The sequence below is a fragment of the Chionomys nivalis genome, chromosome 3 (genome assembly GCF_950005125.1).
Source record: "Chionomys nivalis chromosome 3, mChiNiv1.1, whole genome shotgun sequence".
NCBI classification, from domain to species: Eukaryota; Metazoa; Chordata; class Mammalia; order Rodentia; family Cricetidae; genus Chionomys; species Chionomys nivalis.
The window spans coordinates 111,363,748-111,382,200 of NC_080088.1; the positions used below are offsets into that span (position 1 = coordinate 111,363,748).

At 44.7% G+C, this 18,453-nt stretch overlaps 1 protein-coding gene across 2 annotated transcripts in view; it reads left to right on the plus strand.

Moving 5' to 3' along the window:
• Positions 1–11,273, plus strand: part of Anapc5 (anaphase promoting complex subunit 5) — a 31,278-nt gene extending 20,005 nt beyond the window's left edge. For both annotated transcript variants that reach the window (XM_057763780.1, XM_057763781.1), the window contains exons 11-17: positions 507–642; positions 5,631–5,705; positions 8,071–8,192; positions 8,987–9,094; positions 9,171–9,318; positions 10,332–10,494; positions 10,941–11,273. In XM_057763780.1, coding sequence (XP_057619763.1) covers positions 507–642; positions 5,631–5,705; positions 8,071–8,192; positions 8,987–9,094; positions 9,171–9,318; positions 10,332–10,494; positions 10,941–11,152 — 964 coding nt within the window. In that variant the 3' untranslated portion in view covers positions 11,153–11,273. The remainder of the gene's footprint in view (positions 1–506; positions 643–5,630; positions 5,706–8,070; positions 8,193–8,986; positions 9,095–9,170; positions 9,319–10,331; positions 10,495–10,940) is intronic.
• The last annotated feature ends 7,180 nt before the right edge of the window (positions 11,274–18,453 follow it).

Genomic DNA, 18,453 nt, shown 5'->3' on the forward strand with positions numbered 1-18,453 from the left:
ATCTCGTGCATCCCCTAGACATTCTGTTGTTTCTAGGAATTCAGTAATGAAAGGAAGCGCCTCTTTACCAGTCTTGTTTTTGTATTTCAGATAATTTTTTGGCACGGTGTGCTCTGAAACAGCTGCCGACACTGGCCACTGCCTGCATTGCCAGAGCAGCCGGTGCCAGGATGGCATCGGGTCTGAATTTACCCGTGAAACCTAATTAACATCCTGTGACCTCAGGGAACATCGTGGATGGGGAGGTGGGGGCGGGGATCTGGGTGCTGAGTGCTCCCAGGTGTGCTGACCTACTCTGCGTCTCCTTGGGGACTGCATACCCAGGATACTTCTGCTCTCCTCGGTCTGAAGGCTGGAGAGCTGGCATGGGGAAGAATTGCTTCCACACATCCAGAGCCGCAAGAGTTAACTTTCTTGTGTCTCCACTGAGGATAACTGTAGAGTATGGCTCAGGGGCAGCCTGGGTCTGCTGCCTAAAGGGAAACTTGTCCCCTCTCCTCACCCAGCACCATGGCACTACAGCAAGCCCAGATGTTGCTGAGCATGAATAGTCTGGAGTCGGTGAATGCGGGCGTGCAGCAGAACAACACTGAGTCCTTTGCCGTCGCTCTCTGCCACCTTGCAGAGCTACATGCAGAACAGGTGGGTCTGCTGTGTTAGTTTGTGCTTTGTTGCTATGGCAAAATTCCTGAGAAAACCAACTTGAAAGGAGGCACAGTCCATTATATCAGGTGCATGTGGTAATAAAGATCTGTTTACCTCTTCGTCCCAACATTGCCTCCAAGGATGTGGCCCAAATGTTAATTGCAAGGGTGGCACCATCTCCTAGTGGGCTTTTGAAGAACATTTCAAATCCAGCTGCAGCACAGGTGGACTGACTGGTTTTGCTCTAGGGCACTTCTTTCCTTTAGTGCTTGAGAAAAGCACTGGCTGTGTGTTGGATGAGTCTGTTTGGTGCAGTTGTTGAAGAGTGAAGTTCCCTGCGGAGATGGTCTGAATGTGGAATGTGCAAAAATTTGTCAAAGGTTTTGACATCAGTGAAGGGAATATGAGGTTGGCTACTTGTATTTAAGAATAGGCTGGGTGTGGTGGCCCATGCCTTTATTCTTATCACTGGACAGGCAGAGGCAGGCGGATCTCTGTGAATTTGAGGCCTACCTGGTCTGCATAGTAAGTTCCAGGGCAACCAGGGCTATGTAGAGACCCTGTCTCTAAAACAAGAACAACAACAAAAACAAAAAAGAAACAATAAAAGAAGAGATGGAAGCTGAATGCAGCAGAGGGGTGTGTGTGTGTGTGTGTGTGTGTGTGTGTGTGTGTGTGTGTGTAGGGGAGAGAAAGAGGAGTATGGTAATGCAGCTAGAACAGTAATCAATGTCACTCTCTTATTCTGTGCCAACAAGCCTGTGTTCAGTGTTGTCTGTGTGTTATCTTGCAAAATCCTTTGAGAGCCTCAAGAATATGAGGTCCAGGCAATTTAACTATCTACCCACCAGTACATGTCAGTTCTGTTTCCAACCCATGTTTGGCTGACCCAAAGTACAGCAGGAGTTGCTTGTGACCTTGGCTTGTGTGGTGCATAATTGTACATAATTCTCTTTGTAGGAGGTTAAATCAAGTCCTAATGCTTCAGGAGGAGATTGCAGCCCCGGGCCTTACAAAGCAAGCTGCAGTTTGAGTAGGCCTCCTTTATGTCATTATTCCTCTTCAGCCTTTGTGGTCTCCATCGCTGTGATGTAGTCCCAACGTATACAGTAGAGATCTCTCCAACTTTAGTTTAGCATCTTCTAGCCCTTCCTTAAACACAAGTTTGAGGTTATGCTGTGATGGGTTGTCTGTCCCCGTTGGTTTTTTTCTTCCTGTGCTGCCTGGGAAGTTCCAGTCACCGTTTCCCAGGCCAAAGGGTAAACCATCTGTGTTTACTCTCTGCTTTCTTCCAGGAATTTGATATGTTTAATCTTCCTACGTTTCTTCTTCCCTTTTACTGGTGCCAGAGCTTCGTCTCATTCCTCGGGTGCTGTCTCTACATTGTCTTTTGAGACAGGGTTTCTCACTGGCCTGGGCCAGCAAGGCCTGAGAATCTGCCTGATTTGTTTCTCTAGTGCTGGGACTACAAATTTATACCACCACACCCAGTTTTCTAATTTTCTTAATTTTGGGGGACTAAACTCAGGTACTTATGCTTTAGTGTAAGCATTCAATCCCTGGCCTATCTCCCAGCCCTGCTTATGTAGTTCAGAGCTAACTTTAAATTGTTCTCTCGCCTTTGCCTCCTGGGCTTGCATCCAAGACTGCAGGAACTGCCTAGCATCTTTCTTTCCTCCTGACCCCATGGTTAAGTGGCGAGTAAAGAATGAGCTCGAGGAACCTGTGCGACTTTTTTGTCGTTGGTTTTGCTGGTTTTCTGTTTTTTGAGACAGGTTACTCTGTGTAGCCCTGGCTGTCCTGGAACTCACTCTGTAGACCAGGCTGGTCTCGAATTCAGAGATCCACCTGCTTCTGCCTCCCAAGTGCTGGGATCAGAGGTGTGCGCTACCACTGCCCAGCTCTGTGGGACTTTTTGAAGTGACAGTGTTGCCACTGAGCTTAACCTTAGATGGTTTACTTTCTCCCTCTCTCTCCCTTCCTCTCATGCTGCTCCAGAACTTGAGGTTCTCCTGTCTCATCTTGAGTTGCTGGAGTCACAGGTGTCCACCACCATGCTCAGCTGCTGTGGATGTGTAGACTAGTTCTTTCTCATTCTACTGAATTTGGATGCTGCTTTACAGAAAGTGTAGTCCTGGTTTGATTCTTCTCACCATTGGACTTTCTGCATGGCCTTTGTTGGAGTTTTGTGACTCCCCCTCCCCATAAAGCTTTGAAAAGTCTTGATAATCCTGCCCCTTGGATTTGTATAATAGTTTTACCTTCCTTCCGTTTTCCTTTTTAGTCTTTTGTGACCCCACCATTATTTGCCAAGATGTGTTGGAAGCTTTTAATGACTGCTAGAACGATAGCAGCTTACTGGTTCTGTAACTGCTTTAGCAAGACCTTTGATTTTAGAGTATCTGCCTCATGTGTTTTCTGTGCTGAGAACTGCCGGGTGTTTAATGGCACCGGTTGGGCTGGCCACCTGTGGAAAGGCAGGCTTGTCTCAGCCTTGGTTGATTCTTTTACTCCCTTTGTCTCTGCTTCTGGAACTGGTTTCCAAACAAACTGGCTGTTTGTTGCACTGTGCTTGCTGGGTGGCAGGACTGGGTGAGCATGGGGAGGCCTTTGTGACCTCCTGCAATCCAGAGGGACAGACTAAACTCCTTCTCAAGGCATCTGCACCTTTCTCTTCCCGAGTGACCTGGGTCATCATGTACTGTTCCTTTCTGAGCCTCAGAAATGGTACATGCATCTGAGCTATTTCTTTTTTCTTTCTTTTTTTTTTTTAAATATTTATTTATTTATTATGTATACAATATTCTGTCTGTGTGTATGCCTGCAGGCCAGAAGAGGGCACCAGACCTCATTAGAGATGGTTGTGAGCCACCATGTGGTTGCTGGGAATTGAACTCAGGACCTTTGGAAGAGCAGGCAATGCTCTTAACCACTGAGCCATCTCTCCAGCCCCCTGAGCTATTTCTTAGAGGGAGAATGACCGCAGTGTGTACAAAGTTCTCTTTACTTGAAGGTTGGACAGCCCATCTCAATACCAGCCCAGCTCTCTGCGGCATTCATGAAAACAGTAGGCAGGATTGGCCTGTAAAAATCTTGAAAGAAAAATGATTGTTGTTATAGTTCATTGTGGGTTTCACTTCAAATTAAAGCTCAGTTGTGTGATAGCTCTACCCAGTGCACCCTTTGGTGGAAAGATAAGAGCAACTTGAAAATTCATGACTATAAAAGACAGCACCCTACAGTATACATGTCTGTAAGAACGGTGTGAGTGGGTTCATAGAAGAACATGGATGTCAAAATAAGAGAAAACTCAGTTTTGTTGAAATTAAATTTAAGACCACTGTAGCTCATTGAAGTAGCTCAGTGGGTAAAGGCCTTGCTGCCACGCCTGCCAACCTGAGCTTGATCCTTGGAGCTCACGTGGTGGAAAAAGAGGACCAACTTCTCCTGGTTTTCCTCTGACCTGCACACTAAATAAATAATGTCAAATAGCTGGGCAGTGGTGGCGCACACCTTTAATCACAGTACTCAGGAGGCAAAAGCAGGCGGATCTCTGTGAATTTGAGACCACTATGGTCTACAGAGCAAGTTCCAGGACATGCTCCAAAAACTACAGAGAAACTCTGTCTTGAAAAACCATTAAAAGAAGGAGAAGGAGAAAGAAAGAAAAATGCTAATATAGATTTAATATGTATTATCACTGGAAAGATCTGGAACTCAAAAAATATTTGTTTTGCCAGATGTGGAGGAAGGAGCACACCTTTAATTCCAGCACTTGGGAGGTGAAGCAGTAGGCAGACGTAGACAGATCTCTGTTCTTCTAAGGCCAGCCTACATACTGTGTTCCAGGCTAACCAGGGCTATATAGTGAGATCCCATTAAAAAAAAAAACAAAAACAAAAAAAACCTAAACCCCACAACATAGGGATTTCTAACCATGCAGTTAGTATTGTACATATTTGACAAATTTATTATGCATAGTTATTTTGGGTTCTTGTATTTTTTTTTATATTTAGGTATAAAAGAGACTTGGAAGGAAATATGCCAAGCAGGTCTGTGATTGTCTTTGAGATGGATTATAAGTAACTGGGTTTTGGGGCTGGAGGAAGTGACTCAGCTGTTAAGAGCACTGACTGCTCTTCCAGAGGGCCCAGGTTCAATTCCCAGCACTCACATGGCAGCTCACAACGATCTGTAAATCCAGGATCCAACACCCTTGCAACGACATACATGCAGGAAAAGCACTAATGTGTACAAAATAAAAATAAATTATTAAAAAAGAACTCTAAAAAAAATAAGTAACTGGGTTTTTTGAGATGAATACTACTTCTTGTGACCCTGGCTGCCCTGGAGCTCACCAGGTAGGAAAACCTGGCCTGGAACTCAAAACTGTTGTTTTGACTCTGCCTCCTAAGTTCTGGCATTGCAGCCATGAGCCTCCAGGCCCACTGTGATTTATCTCACTTTAAGTTTTTGTTTTTCCTCCTAGAAAGAGCTTTCCTTGCCTGTCTTCAAAATAGCTTTTAAGTTTAAACCATAGCTCCTATAGTTTCGGCGCTTGGGAGGTGGAGGCAGGAAGAACAGTTATGGCTTAACAGCATATCGCCTTTAGGCCAGTCTAAATCACAGTGAGACCATGTCTTTTTTTGTTTTTGTTTTGTTAAGACAGAATTTCTCTGTATAACAGCTCTGACTGCCCTAGAACTCAATTTGTATCTGAACCCAGTTGAGTGCAGAGTTTGATAATAATTATATTTACAGAAAGCAGTTTTTACAATTAAAGTTCACATTTTAACAAGGAAAAAAAGATTTAAGAGAAAGTGTGAAATTCATTAGAATGTATAGAAAAGAGATAACGTACTGTGACACTCAGCCCTCTGAGTATTCTAGCGCTGCTGAAGATCAGGTAGGTCACGTGAACCTGGTGTGTGAGCAGGTATAACTTCGGTTCTGGTATGTCAGTCAATCACGCTTTTCTATTGTAGGGTTGTTTCGCTGCTGCTGCTGAAGTATTAAAGCACTTGAGGGAGCGATTTCCACCCAACAGTCAGCATGCCCAGGTAATCTGCCTTTTGTGCCAATGGGTTTACTTCTGAAAAGAATGCTTTTCCATTCAGTGGTGGCGCACGCCTTCAATTCCAACACTCAGGAGGCAGAGGCAGGTGGATCTCTATGAGTTGGAGGGCAGCCTGGTCTAAAGCAATTCTGGGGACAGGCTCCAAAGCTACAACCCTGTCTTGAAAAAAACAAACAAACAAACAAACAAAAGCGGGGAGGGGGCATTTTAGAGTCTTCCCTCAGAAAAACATTAAGCTACAAAGGAAGTTGTTGATCTAGATACGTGCTTTAACGGTAGAGCACCTGCCAGGCATCCACAAGGTCCTAGTTCTCTTCTTAGCACTGCAGAGAAGTAGGTAGAAAGCATGCGTACAGGTGATGTTACTCATCTGTACTAAGCTTACGCAGCTCATTGGGCTGGAAAGGTTCCTCTGGCTACTGTACTGTTCTTGCACAGGACCTGAGTTTAGTTTCCAGCTCCCAAGTCAGGCAGCTCACAATCACTTATAACTACAGCTCTAGGGGATCTGATAGCCTCTTCAATACTCTGCAGGCACTATCTACACACAGACACATAAATGAGTTAAAAAAGAAAACAAAACAAGTGGGGAGTGGATGTTATCATTGGTTGTTATTTACTCTTTATTCTTTGGGGGACCCGCCACCCAACTCCCAAGTAAATCACACTCGGAGGCTTATTCTTCCTTATAAATGCCCATCCTTAGCTTTTCTTAACTTCAATTATCCCTTCTATCTTTTTCCTCTGGGATTTTGCCTTTTTCTTTTTCTGTATACTCTTCTTTATTTCTCTGTGTCTTGCTGGGTGGCTGGCCCCTAAAGTCTTCTTCCTTTTGCTTCTCCATCCTCTTTTCTCTCTTCTACTTCTGTTTATTCTCTGTGCCTGCCAACTGCCCCCTCCCATTCCTTCTCCTGCCTTGCTGTTGACTGTTGAGCTCTTTATTAGCCCTATCAGGTGTTTTAGACAGGTGAAGTAAATGCAGTTCACGGAGCTAAACAAATGTAACATAAAGAATGCAGCACATCTTTGCATCACTAAACACTTAAACACTTACAGCATAAACAAATGAAACCCATCTTCAAATAATATTCCACAACAGGATGTATTTTCTCACACTTAATGGGAGGCAGAGACAGGCAGATCTCTGATAATGAAGCCAGCCTGGTCCATGTAATGAGTTCCGTGTCATCCAGGGATACATAGTGAGCCCTGCCTCAAAAAACAAAGCAAACCAAGCTCAGGCCAGGGATGTGGCTCAGTTGGTAGCGTGCTTGCCTAGCTCACACAAAGCTTGAGTTCTATCCCTGGCACCACATAAATTGGATGGGATGGTAGATGCCTATAAGTCCAATATTCAGGAACTGGAGGCAGGATGGACAATCAGAAGTTTAAAATCATGGGCTGGGGACGTAAGCTCAGTGACAGAACCCTTGCTTGGCATCCTCAGTGCCCTGGTTCAATCACCAGTACCAAACAGACACACACAGAGACTCACATGTTCACAACCAGGTTCTAGCAAGATATCTCAGTGGTTATAAGAACACTTACTTGTGTTGTAAAAGACCTGGGTTTAGTTCCCATCATCTATATGGCAGCTCACAACTTCTAAGACTATAGCTCCAGAGGATTCAGCACCCTCTTCTGGCCTCCAAGGGTGCTAGCTATGCAAGTGGGGCACTTACATATGTAAAGGCAAAACTCTCATACACAAACTAAAAATAAATATTTTAAAAGTTCAAAGTCATCCAGGACTGTATGTACATTTTGAGGCTAGCCTGCAATACATGAGACTCTGTCTCAAAATTAGAAACCAAACAACCCTATTCTGTATATTGTTTAAGGGTATTATAAAAGTATAGGAAACATGAATGGGAATGGCAGACAACAGATCAAGTGCCTAGTATGGAAAACAGGAGGGAAATAGAATTTGCTGAGAACTTCAGTAGAATTTAAGACCATTAAGACCATTGTGCCTTTATAAAGCACAATATGAGCTGATAAAATGGACATGTATCTGTTTTGTGTGTGTTTGTTCTTCACAGCAACATCTGCACAGTTCAGGCTGCCTTGGACTCTTGATCCCCTGCCTGCTTCCACAAGTGCTGGAATTGCCAGTGTTTCCCACCACTGAATGTGGGCTTCTCTTTGCTTTTTTTTACTTGCTTGTAACATTAGATAGATAGATAGATAGATAGATAGATAGATAGATAGATAGATAGATAACCTCAAATGAAAATGCATGTATGTGAATTGTTAGGATGTTTGCTAAACAAACCAATATACTTTGATATTGCCATTGAACAATAATGTGAATACTTTTCTTTTTGTCTTTCTTTTTTTCTTATTAGTTATGGATGCTGTGTGATCAAAAAATACAGTTTGACAGGGCAATGAATGATGGCAAATTCCACTTGGCTGATTCACTCGTTACAGGAATCACAGCGCTTAATGGCATAGAAGGTGTATACAGGTAAGAAAGCTGTCACCACAAAACCCGGAGCGGATTCCAGGTCTTCTGCAAGAGAAACAAGTGCTTTTCAATGCCGAGCCTCTCCAGAATGTTTTAATAGCTTTATATTCACTGTGCACATTAATTTGCTTTCAGCTTAAACTGAAAAAGTCAAGGCTTTTTTTTCTGTTTCATTTAGGAAATAAGAAAATAGATAATCAGTAGCTAGGTCTGTTAGCACATGCCTTTAATCCCAGTGCTAAGGAGGCAGAGGCAGATGGATCCCTGTGAGTTCTAGGTCAATCTGGTTTATATAATGAGTTTCAGGATAGCCAGAGTGCACACATGAAGATCATAGAACACATTTTAGGAGTTAGTTCTTTTCTTCCACTATGTGGGTCCCAGGGATTGAACTCAGATCACCGGGCTTGAAGAGAAGTGCCTTTGCCTCTTCAACTTCCTTGCTGGTCCAGTTAGACTTCTCTTCTGTGCATGTGTATATCCATGCATCAACTGGTTTTCTGAGGCAGGGTCTCTTGCTGGCCTCGGATTTGCTGAATAGCTGAGGATGTCTTTGAGTTCATCCTCTTGTCTCTGATCTGTTAAGATCGCAGTCGGTGGTAGCAGCTACTGTTGCTCCTTTTCAGTTTCTCCCTCCTCCTCTTCCTTTTCTTTTAACAAAAATTAAATCAGGCAGTTTTCCCCTTTAGAGGTTAGCAGTCTTGCTGAGGAAATAGAGCCTTGATCCCAAAGTGGGCATACTTGAAGCGCTTACAGACATCTGCATAACCACCCTGTTCGTTTGGTTGTTTCAGAAAAGCTGTTGTAATGCAGGCTCAGAACCAGATGACAGAGGCACACAAACTTCTACAGAAGCTGCTGACATACTGTCAGAAACTAAAGAACACAGAGATGGTGATCAGGTAAGTAGTCTCTCAGGTGTCTTACTGGTGGGGTGTGTGGCGGTGGATCTTCTCATCCCGTCCTTTCTGTGGTCAGCGTCCTCCTGTCAGTGGCAGAGCTGTATTGGCGATCTTCCTCTCCGACCATCGCCATGCCTGTGCTCCTGGAGGCTCTAGCCCTCTCCAAAGAGTACCGGTTGCAGTACTTGGCCTCTGAGACTGTGCTCAACTTGGCTTATGCCCAGGTAAGCCAGTTTGGTTTTTCCTGTGGGGGACTGTGGGATGAGGGTGTGTTATGTTTATGTGTATTTATATATGTTTATGTATATGGGGTGTGTGTGTGTGTACATGTGAGTGCCAAAGTCAGTCTTAAATGTCATTTATTAAGAGCTGTCCACCTGTGGGGGGAGGGGTGACAATGTTTAGCTTTATATTAGTAGTGCAACATTATATTACTTTTTTTTTTTTGGTTTTTCGAGACAGGGTTTTTCTGCATAGCTCTGCCTGTCCTCAAACTCACTCTGTAGACCAGGCTGGCCTGGAACTCACAGAGATCTGCCTGCCTCTGCCTTCCAAATGTTAGGATTAAAGGCATGTGCCGCTGCTGCCCAGTTTATATGTATGTTATTTTTTAAGATCCGGTCTCTGTAACCCAGGCAAGCCTCAAACATATGGCACTCCTGCCTTGGTCTCGCTAGTATGGGGACTAGGTATCCATCGCCAAGTCCTTCTCTATGATGTTTAGATTATTCTGAATGTACAGTTCCTTCCCTCTCTGGTGCTGGGGATCAAATTAGGAAGTAACAGTCCTCACAGGCTTCTCCCAACATATCTGTCATTACTAAGTCTTTTTGTAAAGACAAAACTTTAAACCCGAGCTAGGTGGTACCTGCCTATAATCTCATCACTTAGAGACAGGTTGGAGAACTACTGCGTTTATGAAGCCTGCCCAGGCTACACAGGAAGTTGCAGTCCAGCCTTGTCTACAATAGTGAGATTCTTATCATAAACAAAAGAAACCCAAATAAAGCAGTACAAAAAAGAAGGAATAGGACAAAGCTTTCTATAATATGAATGACCACTGCCTGCTGGATTTCTTGTAGAAATATGTTGTTGTGTGCCTATATTCTCTAGTAATGTGTTGTTTAGGATGAGATAGCCTGTGTCGTGGAGAAGATAAGCCAGAGATAACCATCCGGGAGAACACACCCAGAACCTAGCCCTTCTTGGTAGTGGACACAGCACATTTCTCTTCCAGCTCATCCTTGGAATCCCAGAACAAGCTTTAACCCTTCTCCACATGGCCATTGAGCCCATCCTGGCCGATGGGGCTATCCTGGATAAAGGCCGTGCCATGTTCTTAGTGTCCAAGTGCCAAGTGGCTTCAGCAGCTTCCTATGATCCAGTGAAGAGAGCAGAAGGTAGGAGCTGTATGAAGGTTGTTGGGTTGGCCAGCAGTTGCACCTGCCTGCTGCCATTTCACCAGCCCTGGCATTTTAATTATTGTAAAATTTGTTTATTCTATGTGTACATATATTTATGTGTATGTACCACATGTATTCCTGGTACCTGCCATGAATCCCCTGGAACTGGAGTTACAAACAGGTGTGAGCTGCCATGTGGGTTCTAGGGATTGAACCTGGGTCCTTTGAACCATCTCTCCAGTCCCAGTATGCTAATTTTTAATTTTAAAAGAAATGAAACAAAACTTTCCATAGTATGGTGTTTTTCCATATTTTAATGAGTGGAACTTTTAAGAATACCTACTATATGGTGACTCTAAATAGCAAATTTTGAAAATTGAAGTGTTAAATGTTGCTTTCCCTCCCATTCTCTTCCCCCACCCCCACCCCACCCCAATTATCAGCTCTGGAGGCTGCAATCGAGAACCTCAATGAAGCCAAGAACTACTTCGCAAAGGTCGACTGTAGAGAGCGAATCAGGGATGTTGCTTACTTCCAGGCCAGACTGTACCATGCCCTGGGCAAGACCCAGGAGAGGAACCGGTGTGCCATGATCTTCCGGCAGCTGCATCAGGAGTTGCCCTCCCATGGGGTGCCCTTGATTAACCATCTCTAGAAATGACTCCCTGCTGGCTGTTGTGTGGCTATCGTCACACTCTGGGCTTATTCATGTCCTTCCCTGTCTTTAAGCGGTGATCGTCACATGTTATCTTGCCAATAAACTGTTTTTGTCCGTTTGTCTGAAGTGTTTTTCTGGGTTGAATTGCCAGTATCTTTGTAAGAACTGTGTGTATCCTCTCAAGAAATCTGCTTATATGGGGCTTGGTGGCACAGGCTTTGATCCCAGCACTTGGGAGGTAGAGGCAGGCTGATCTACATGGTCTGCATAGGGTGGTCAAGGCTAGCCAGTGCTACAGAGAAAGATGGCAAGTGTGAGGACCTAAGTTTGGAGTCCAGACGCACATAAAAGTGGGGGAGGCAGCCGGGGGAGGCTTGGCTGCTGTCTGCTGTCCCAGCACTCGGGAGATGGGATTGCCCAAGCAGGCTGGTTAGTGAGAATAGCAGAGTCAGGGAGAGAACCTAGGCTCAGTCAAATGGAGACTGATGGAGAGGAAACCTAGCCTCAGTCGCCTCCCCTTCCCTCAGATATGCACACAGGCACATGAGTCCTCGTGTGGCCACAAGGTTGCTTTAAAAAGAATGTTTAGGCCGGGCGGTGGTGGCGCATGCCTTTAATCCCAGCACTCGGGAGGCAGAGGCAGGCGGATCTCTGTGAGTTCGAGACCAGCCTGGTCTACAAGAGCTAGTTCCAGGACAGGCTCCAAAACCACAGAGAAACCCTGTCTCGAAAAACCAAAAAAAAAAAAAAATGTTTAGGCTGGCAAAAATGTGTCATTGGGTATAGGAGCTTGCCACACAGATCGGACACCCGAACTGTATCCCCTCAACCCTTATAAAAGACGGAAGGAGAAAACCAACTCTACAGAGGTGCCCTTTGGCTACCATGCATGTGCCTGCATGTTCTGACGCACGTCACACCCATCCCTGATAAAAAGGTCTTCTGATTTGTGGGTTTTTTGTTAGTTTTTCCCAGTGTAGAGAATCCAACCTAGGACCTAGCACATGCTGGGCAAATGCTCTGCCACCCAGCTATATCCCAGCCCTCAGCAGGCTTTCAGAGTCTTGGGTTTGCTTCTGCAGCTTCCCTTTCTGCCACCTCAGGCAAGTTCTTGTGATTGGTGTTCAAAACAGGGCTTCTCTGTGGAGCCTTGGCTGTCATGAAACTCTGTAGACCAGGCCGACCTCAAACTCAGAGATCCTCCTGCCACTGCCTCCTGAGTGCTGGGATTAAAGGTGTGCGCCACCACCACTGCCTGGCCAGGAGAAGGTATCTTTATTTATTTTATGATATTAAAACCAATAGCATATTTCACAACCAATTATTTTCTGTTTTTTGTTCTACATGCATGTGCTTTTCTGTATGGAAATGAGAAGTTATGATAATTCTTAGAAATTCAGAAGAAAATAATTATAGAGGAGAGGGTCTGAGGCTTGGAAGGACCTAGAAGCTGTCAAACACTGACGTCGCCAAGCCTACAGTTAAGGAGACAGTGTTCGTGAATTTCCTCTTATTGACACAGGGAAAGGCCTGCATTTCAAGGCCAGAGCAGCCCACACCCAAACAGCTCTCAAAGCCACAAGGAACCAACCAAATTTTGCAGCTTCTGTCATTGGCTCTTTCTCTGTTAGATTTAAACTTCCTAATGAGAAACAGTTTCTCTCTGAGGCAGTGAAAAACAACTCCATCCGCCAGAGAGTGTTTGCTGGCCAAAGACAGCTGCTTTGGAAACGGGCTCCGGGTAGACTCAGAGATACTAATTGGAGTGTTGATGTTTGAAAATCTTCCTTTAGTTTCTGTGGAAGTTGTATTTATAGAAATGAAATCACAATAATGGCTGTGTAGTAAAAAAAAAAAAACAGAAACTATAGTGAGTTGTTTATTTTCTTTTATGGTTTTCTTTCTTCCTTCCTTCCTTCCTTCCTTCCTTCCTTCCTTCCTTCCTTCCTTCCTTCCTTCCTTCCTTTCTTTTTTTGGTTTTTTGAAACAGGGTTTCACTGTAGTTTTAGAGCCTGTCCTGTCCTGGAACCACCTCTTGTAGACCAGGCTGGCCTCAAACTCACAGAGATCTGCCTGCCTCTGCCTCTGCCTCCTGAGTGCTAGGATTAAAGGCGTGCACCACCACTGCTCTGCTCTTGGTTTGTTTTTCTTAGACATGGCTCAGGCTGACCTCAGACTTGGATCTTGCTACCTCAGTCTCCCTGGAGTGCTAGGTAAATGGGTGTATGCCACTGTATCTGGCTGATTCCTGTTTGTGGGGTGGGAAGACAGTGCTGGGCTGACGCAGCACCCCGCATGTGCTGAGCATGTATTTTACCAGGTGCGGCACCACCAGCCCTTGTTACTGGTCATTGTGTAGCCGGACTCCATGTCCATCAACATATAAACTCAGGGCTGTGGACTGGAGAGATGGCTCAACGGTTGAGAGCACTCCCTGTTCTTCCAGAGGACCTGAGTTCAATTCCCAGCAATCATATGGTGGCTCACAACCATCTGTAATGAGATCTGATGCCCTCTTCTGGCGTGTTGGCATATATGCAGGCAGAATGTTGTATACATAATAAATAAATAAATAAATCTAAAAAAAAAAACCCAACAACTCAGGGCCGTCAAGATGAACCAGGACTCACTGGAATTTGTAGGGCTGTGTGAAAAGTAAAAATGAGAGGTTTCTTGTATAAAAATTCCTGATGTTAGGCTGTAGCTCAGTAGTGCGTGACGATCTGGGATTTATCTCCAGTGCCCTTTCTCCTAAAAAAAAAAAATCCTGTAAAAGATAAAAATGGGGGCTGGAGAGATGGCTCAGGAGTTAAGAGCATTGCCTGCTCTCCCAAAGGTCCTGAGTTCAATTCCTGGCAACCACATGGTGGCTCACAACCGTTTGTAATGAGGTCTGGTGCCCCTTCTGGCCTGCAGGCGTACATACAGACAGAATATTGTGTACATAATAAATAAATAAATAAAAGAATTTTTTTAAAAGCTCTTAAAAAAAAAGAAAGAAAAATGGCAACAGTAGTCCTTGGTTTTTTGAGACAAGGTCTCACTATACAGCCCTTGCCAGCCTAGAACTGGCCTCAGAGGCTGGCCTCAAACAACAGAGATCCGCCTGCCTCTGTCTTCCAAATGCTGGGGAAAAGGCGTATGCCGCCACCACCACCCATTGCACCACTACATCCTAGATCTGAGGCCTTTCTGAGCACAGCCAGGTCTGCCTTCACCCACAAAGTCACCTGTCTGGCCCTGCGCTCAATTGGCTGACTTCATCTTGGCAAGGAAGAAGTCCCCAAATCCAAAGCAACCTGTTGTTCCCAGCTGTCTGTCTGTGACTCAGCCTCCTAAGCTGGTCTTCAGGAGGAGATAGTAAGTCGAATGGAAGAGTGACCCTAAAACACAGAACTCTCTGGGTGATAGTTAACCAGTGGAGTGTGTGGTGAAAGGAAGTTGGTACTTATGTTCTATATAATGGCATGATTCGCTGGGCGGTGGTGGCGCACACCTTTAATCCCAGCACTCGGGAGGCAGAGGCAGGCGGATCTCTGGGAGTTCGAGGCCAGCCTGGTCTACAAGAGCTAGTTCTGGGACAGGCACCAAAGCTACAGAGAAACCCTGCCTCGAAAAACCAAATAAATAAAAATGGCATGATTCCAGGGGTTTCACATCAAAGGTATCAGAATGGGTTGTCTGGTTAAATGGAAAAGGGGGTCTGGTAAGAAAGGAATTAAAGTTTTATAGTCATTATCATTTGGGTCTCTTCCAGAGGCCTTCAGAAACTGTCCTCAAAGGAAAGGGAAACCCGAGTGGGCACTCTGCTTAGCAGATTTGGTGGTGTGCTTCTTGACCTGAACGAGAATGGGTAACATTTACAGAGTGGTTAAGAGCACTTGCTCTTCCAGAGGACCCAAGTTCAGTTCCTAGCACCCCCAATATTAGGCAGCTCACAACTGCATTTAACTATAGCTCCAGGCGGTGGTGGCGCACACCTTTAATCCCAGCACTCGGGAGGCAGAGGCAGGCGGATCTCTGTGAGTTCGAGACCAGCCTGGTCTACAGAACTAGTTCTAGGACAGGCTCCAAAGCCACAGAGAAACCCTGTCTCGAAAAACCAAAAAAAAAAAAAAAAACAAAACTGTAGCTCCAGGGAATATAAGGTTGCCTTTTAGGCGTCTGCACACATGTGACACAGATATATAAATAAAATTTTTTTTTCTTTTTCGAGACAGGGTTTCTCTGTGGCTTTGGAGCCTGTCCTGGAACTAGCTCTTGTAGACCAGGCTGGTCTCGAACTCACAGAGATCCGCCTGCCTCTGCCTCCCAAGTGCTGGGATTAAAGGTGTGTGCCAGGGGCTGGAGAGATGGCTCAGAGGTTAAGAGAACTGACTGCTGTTCCGGAGGTCCTGAGTTCAATTCCCAGCAACCACATGGTGGCTCACAGCCATCTGTAATGAGATCTGGTGCCTAGAACACTATATACATAATAAATAAAATAAAAAAAAAACTTAAAAAAAAATAAAAAAAAAATAAAGGTGTGTGCCATCACTGCCTGGCACAACAGTCTTAAAAACTGGACAATAGCATTAATTCAGTTTAACAGATAAAATTAGGATGTAGGGAGATGAAATCAGTTGCCCAAGGTCACACAACTAGCAAGTTGTAGAACTGGGATCCTAACCTCTCTACATTACCCAGATCTGACTATTCTGGAAGGTCCTGTGTTTTTGTGAGCACGTTTCCTGTTTGTTGACTAATAGTGTCATTTACCTAGTAGCCAGCATGTACTAGACACCACTAAAAACTTTAAACACCATCTCCAACACTTTAAGCACAGTAACCTCTTCCCTTTAACCAACGAGAAAACCAGATTCCTGACACTGTGGCCTATGTCATCCCTGGTGAGGACCTGGTAAGCCTGGCAAGGTAAGGACCAGACAGAAGACTTAGTCCTTGGTGTGGCAGCCTCTACTGCCTGATGCTTTTCCTCTGTCCCCAGGCAGTCTTTGCCTTCATCCGTATGCCTGGATTATTTCTACTTGTTTTGAGTATTCAATCGTGTACTGGCATTTTGCTTCTTGCAAATATGTGCGTGGATAGATGAAGAGCTCTCTCATAAACCCTGACATCTTTTATGATGCCATTTGTATTGCCGTCTTAAAAACCTATCATTTCACTGCCTGTGGAAGGTAGCTTTTCAGGCTCTCTTTAGCTGTTCTGTTGAAGATAACCCAATGAATCAACTTCATTGGTGATATGAATCCCGCTCTCTTGTTCTAGATATTCTAGGCTACGTAGCAGAACATTCCCATGAACAACGTGAGTAGAACACAGGCTACCTCAGGAAGGAGAGGTAAAACCTTGAAGGACGTTATGAAGCCATCCTCATGGGAGAGAAAATGATAAAGTTTGAGATTTCTGTGCCTCCCCCCTCTACAGGATTTGAGTTTTCTTTAAAAAATAAGACTCAGATGCTGTGTTTACTTATTTTCCTGGCAGTCTGTGTTGTCAGGACAACAAGATCTGTTTGCCTAGAATAGGATTTTCTGATGTACTTGGAGGGGGAGATGAAAACGCAAAGCTAACTCTTGTTTTTGTATCTGTAGGAAGAAAATGGTTTCCTTGTGTGGGATGGCTCCTCGCACAAGAAGAGCTGAATGGCAACGACAGGCAATTACAGTGTTCTGCACTTTGTTCTAATTTGTTTTAATAAGAAAGGCACATAAATTGATGGGATTTTTAGCACCGCGCTAAGCATATCGGTAGTTAGCTTCAGTGAGCACTTGCGTGCTAGGCACTGAGCTAGTATCTTCACACACATTATATTGTATTGAAACCTCAGACCAAGTCTGTGAGCTCCGTACTATTATTGTCCCTATCTGACAGCTGATGAAACCAAACTGAGAGATCAGATCAATGGCCCAAGCTTACAGACCTGGTCATTAGTGGATGCGAGGCTTTACTGAAGTCCGTCTTATTCCAGAGCCATTGCCTTTCAACCTCTGTGCTGAGTTATGCAAATGTTCTGCATATCTGCCTGGGCTGCAGGAATTTACAGTTCAAGGGTCAAACATATGAGTGAAGCTGGGCAGTGGTGGCGCACATCTTTAATCCCAGCACTTGGGAGGCAGAGACAGGAGGATCTCTGTGAGTTCTAGGCCAACCTGGTCTAGAGAGTGAGTTCCAGGACAGCCAGGTCTACATAGAGAAACCCTGTCTTGAAAAACCAAACCAGGGGCTGGAGAGATGGCTCAGAGGGTAAGAGCAGTGGCTGCTCTTCCAGAGGTCCCAAGTTCAATTCCCAGCAACCACATGGTGGCTCACAACCATCTGTAATGAGACCTGGTGCCTTCCTTGCCAGCAGTACATTGGATGCTTAATAAATAAATAAACAAATAAATCTTTAAAAAAAAAACCAAACCAAACCAATGATAAAAACACAAGTGGGGCTCAGATCATGTAGTTAGTGGTAAAGTGTTTATGTGGCAGGTGCAAGACCCTTGGTTTGATTCCTCAGCACCACAAAGCAAAACCATAAATAAAGAAGAAAAGAATAAAGACAAGGAGGTTGGCTGAGCATCAAACGATCTAACTGCCCTTAGACATCAGAAGAGGGAGTCAGATGTCAGATCTTCTGGAACTGGAGTTACAGGCAGTTGTGAGCCATTATGTGGGTGCTGGGAACCAAACTCAGGGATTTTGCCAGAGCAGAGTGCTCTTTTTTTTGTTTTGTTTTGTTTTTTCGAGACAGGGTTTCTCTGTGGTTTTGGAGCCTGTCCTGGAACTAGCTCTTGTAGACCAGGCTGGTCTCGAACTCACAGAGATCCGCCTCCCGAGTGCTGGGATTAAAGGCGTGCGCCACCACCGCCCGGCTGCACCACCACCGCCTGGCTAGCAGAGCGCTCTTAACTGCTTGGATGTATCTCCAGCCCTTGTACGGACATTTTAAACCTTTCTTTAGCGCTTAAGTTTTCTTTTGGGAGGTGAGTTTTGAGACAGGGTTTCTTTGTAGCTTTGGAGCCTGTCCTGGAACTCACTCTGTAGACCAGCCTGGTCTCGAACACACAGAGATCTTCCTGCCTCTGCCTCCCAAGTACTGAGATTAAAGATGTGTGCCACCACTGCCTGGAAAGCATTTAAATTTATACTGAATTTCTGCCTGTGTTATCTACATTGTTATAATAAAACATGGGCAATTTAGTAAAACATGACATAGTCATACAGAATTGTTCATTTAAACAAATAACAGGAAAGAACACCAGGGTCTATTTTTAATTACTCTAGGAAAACAGGTTGCCTGAGAATTTTTT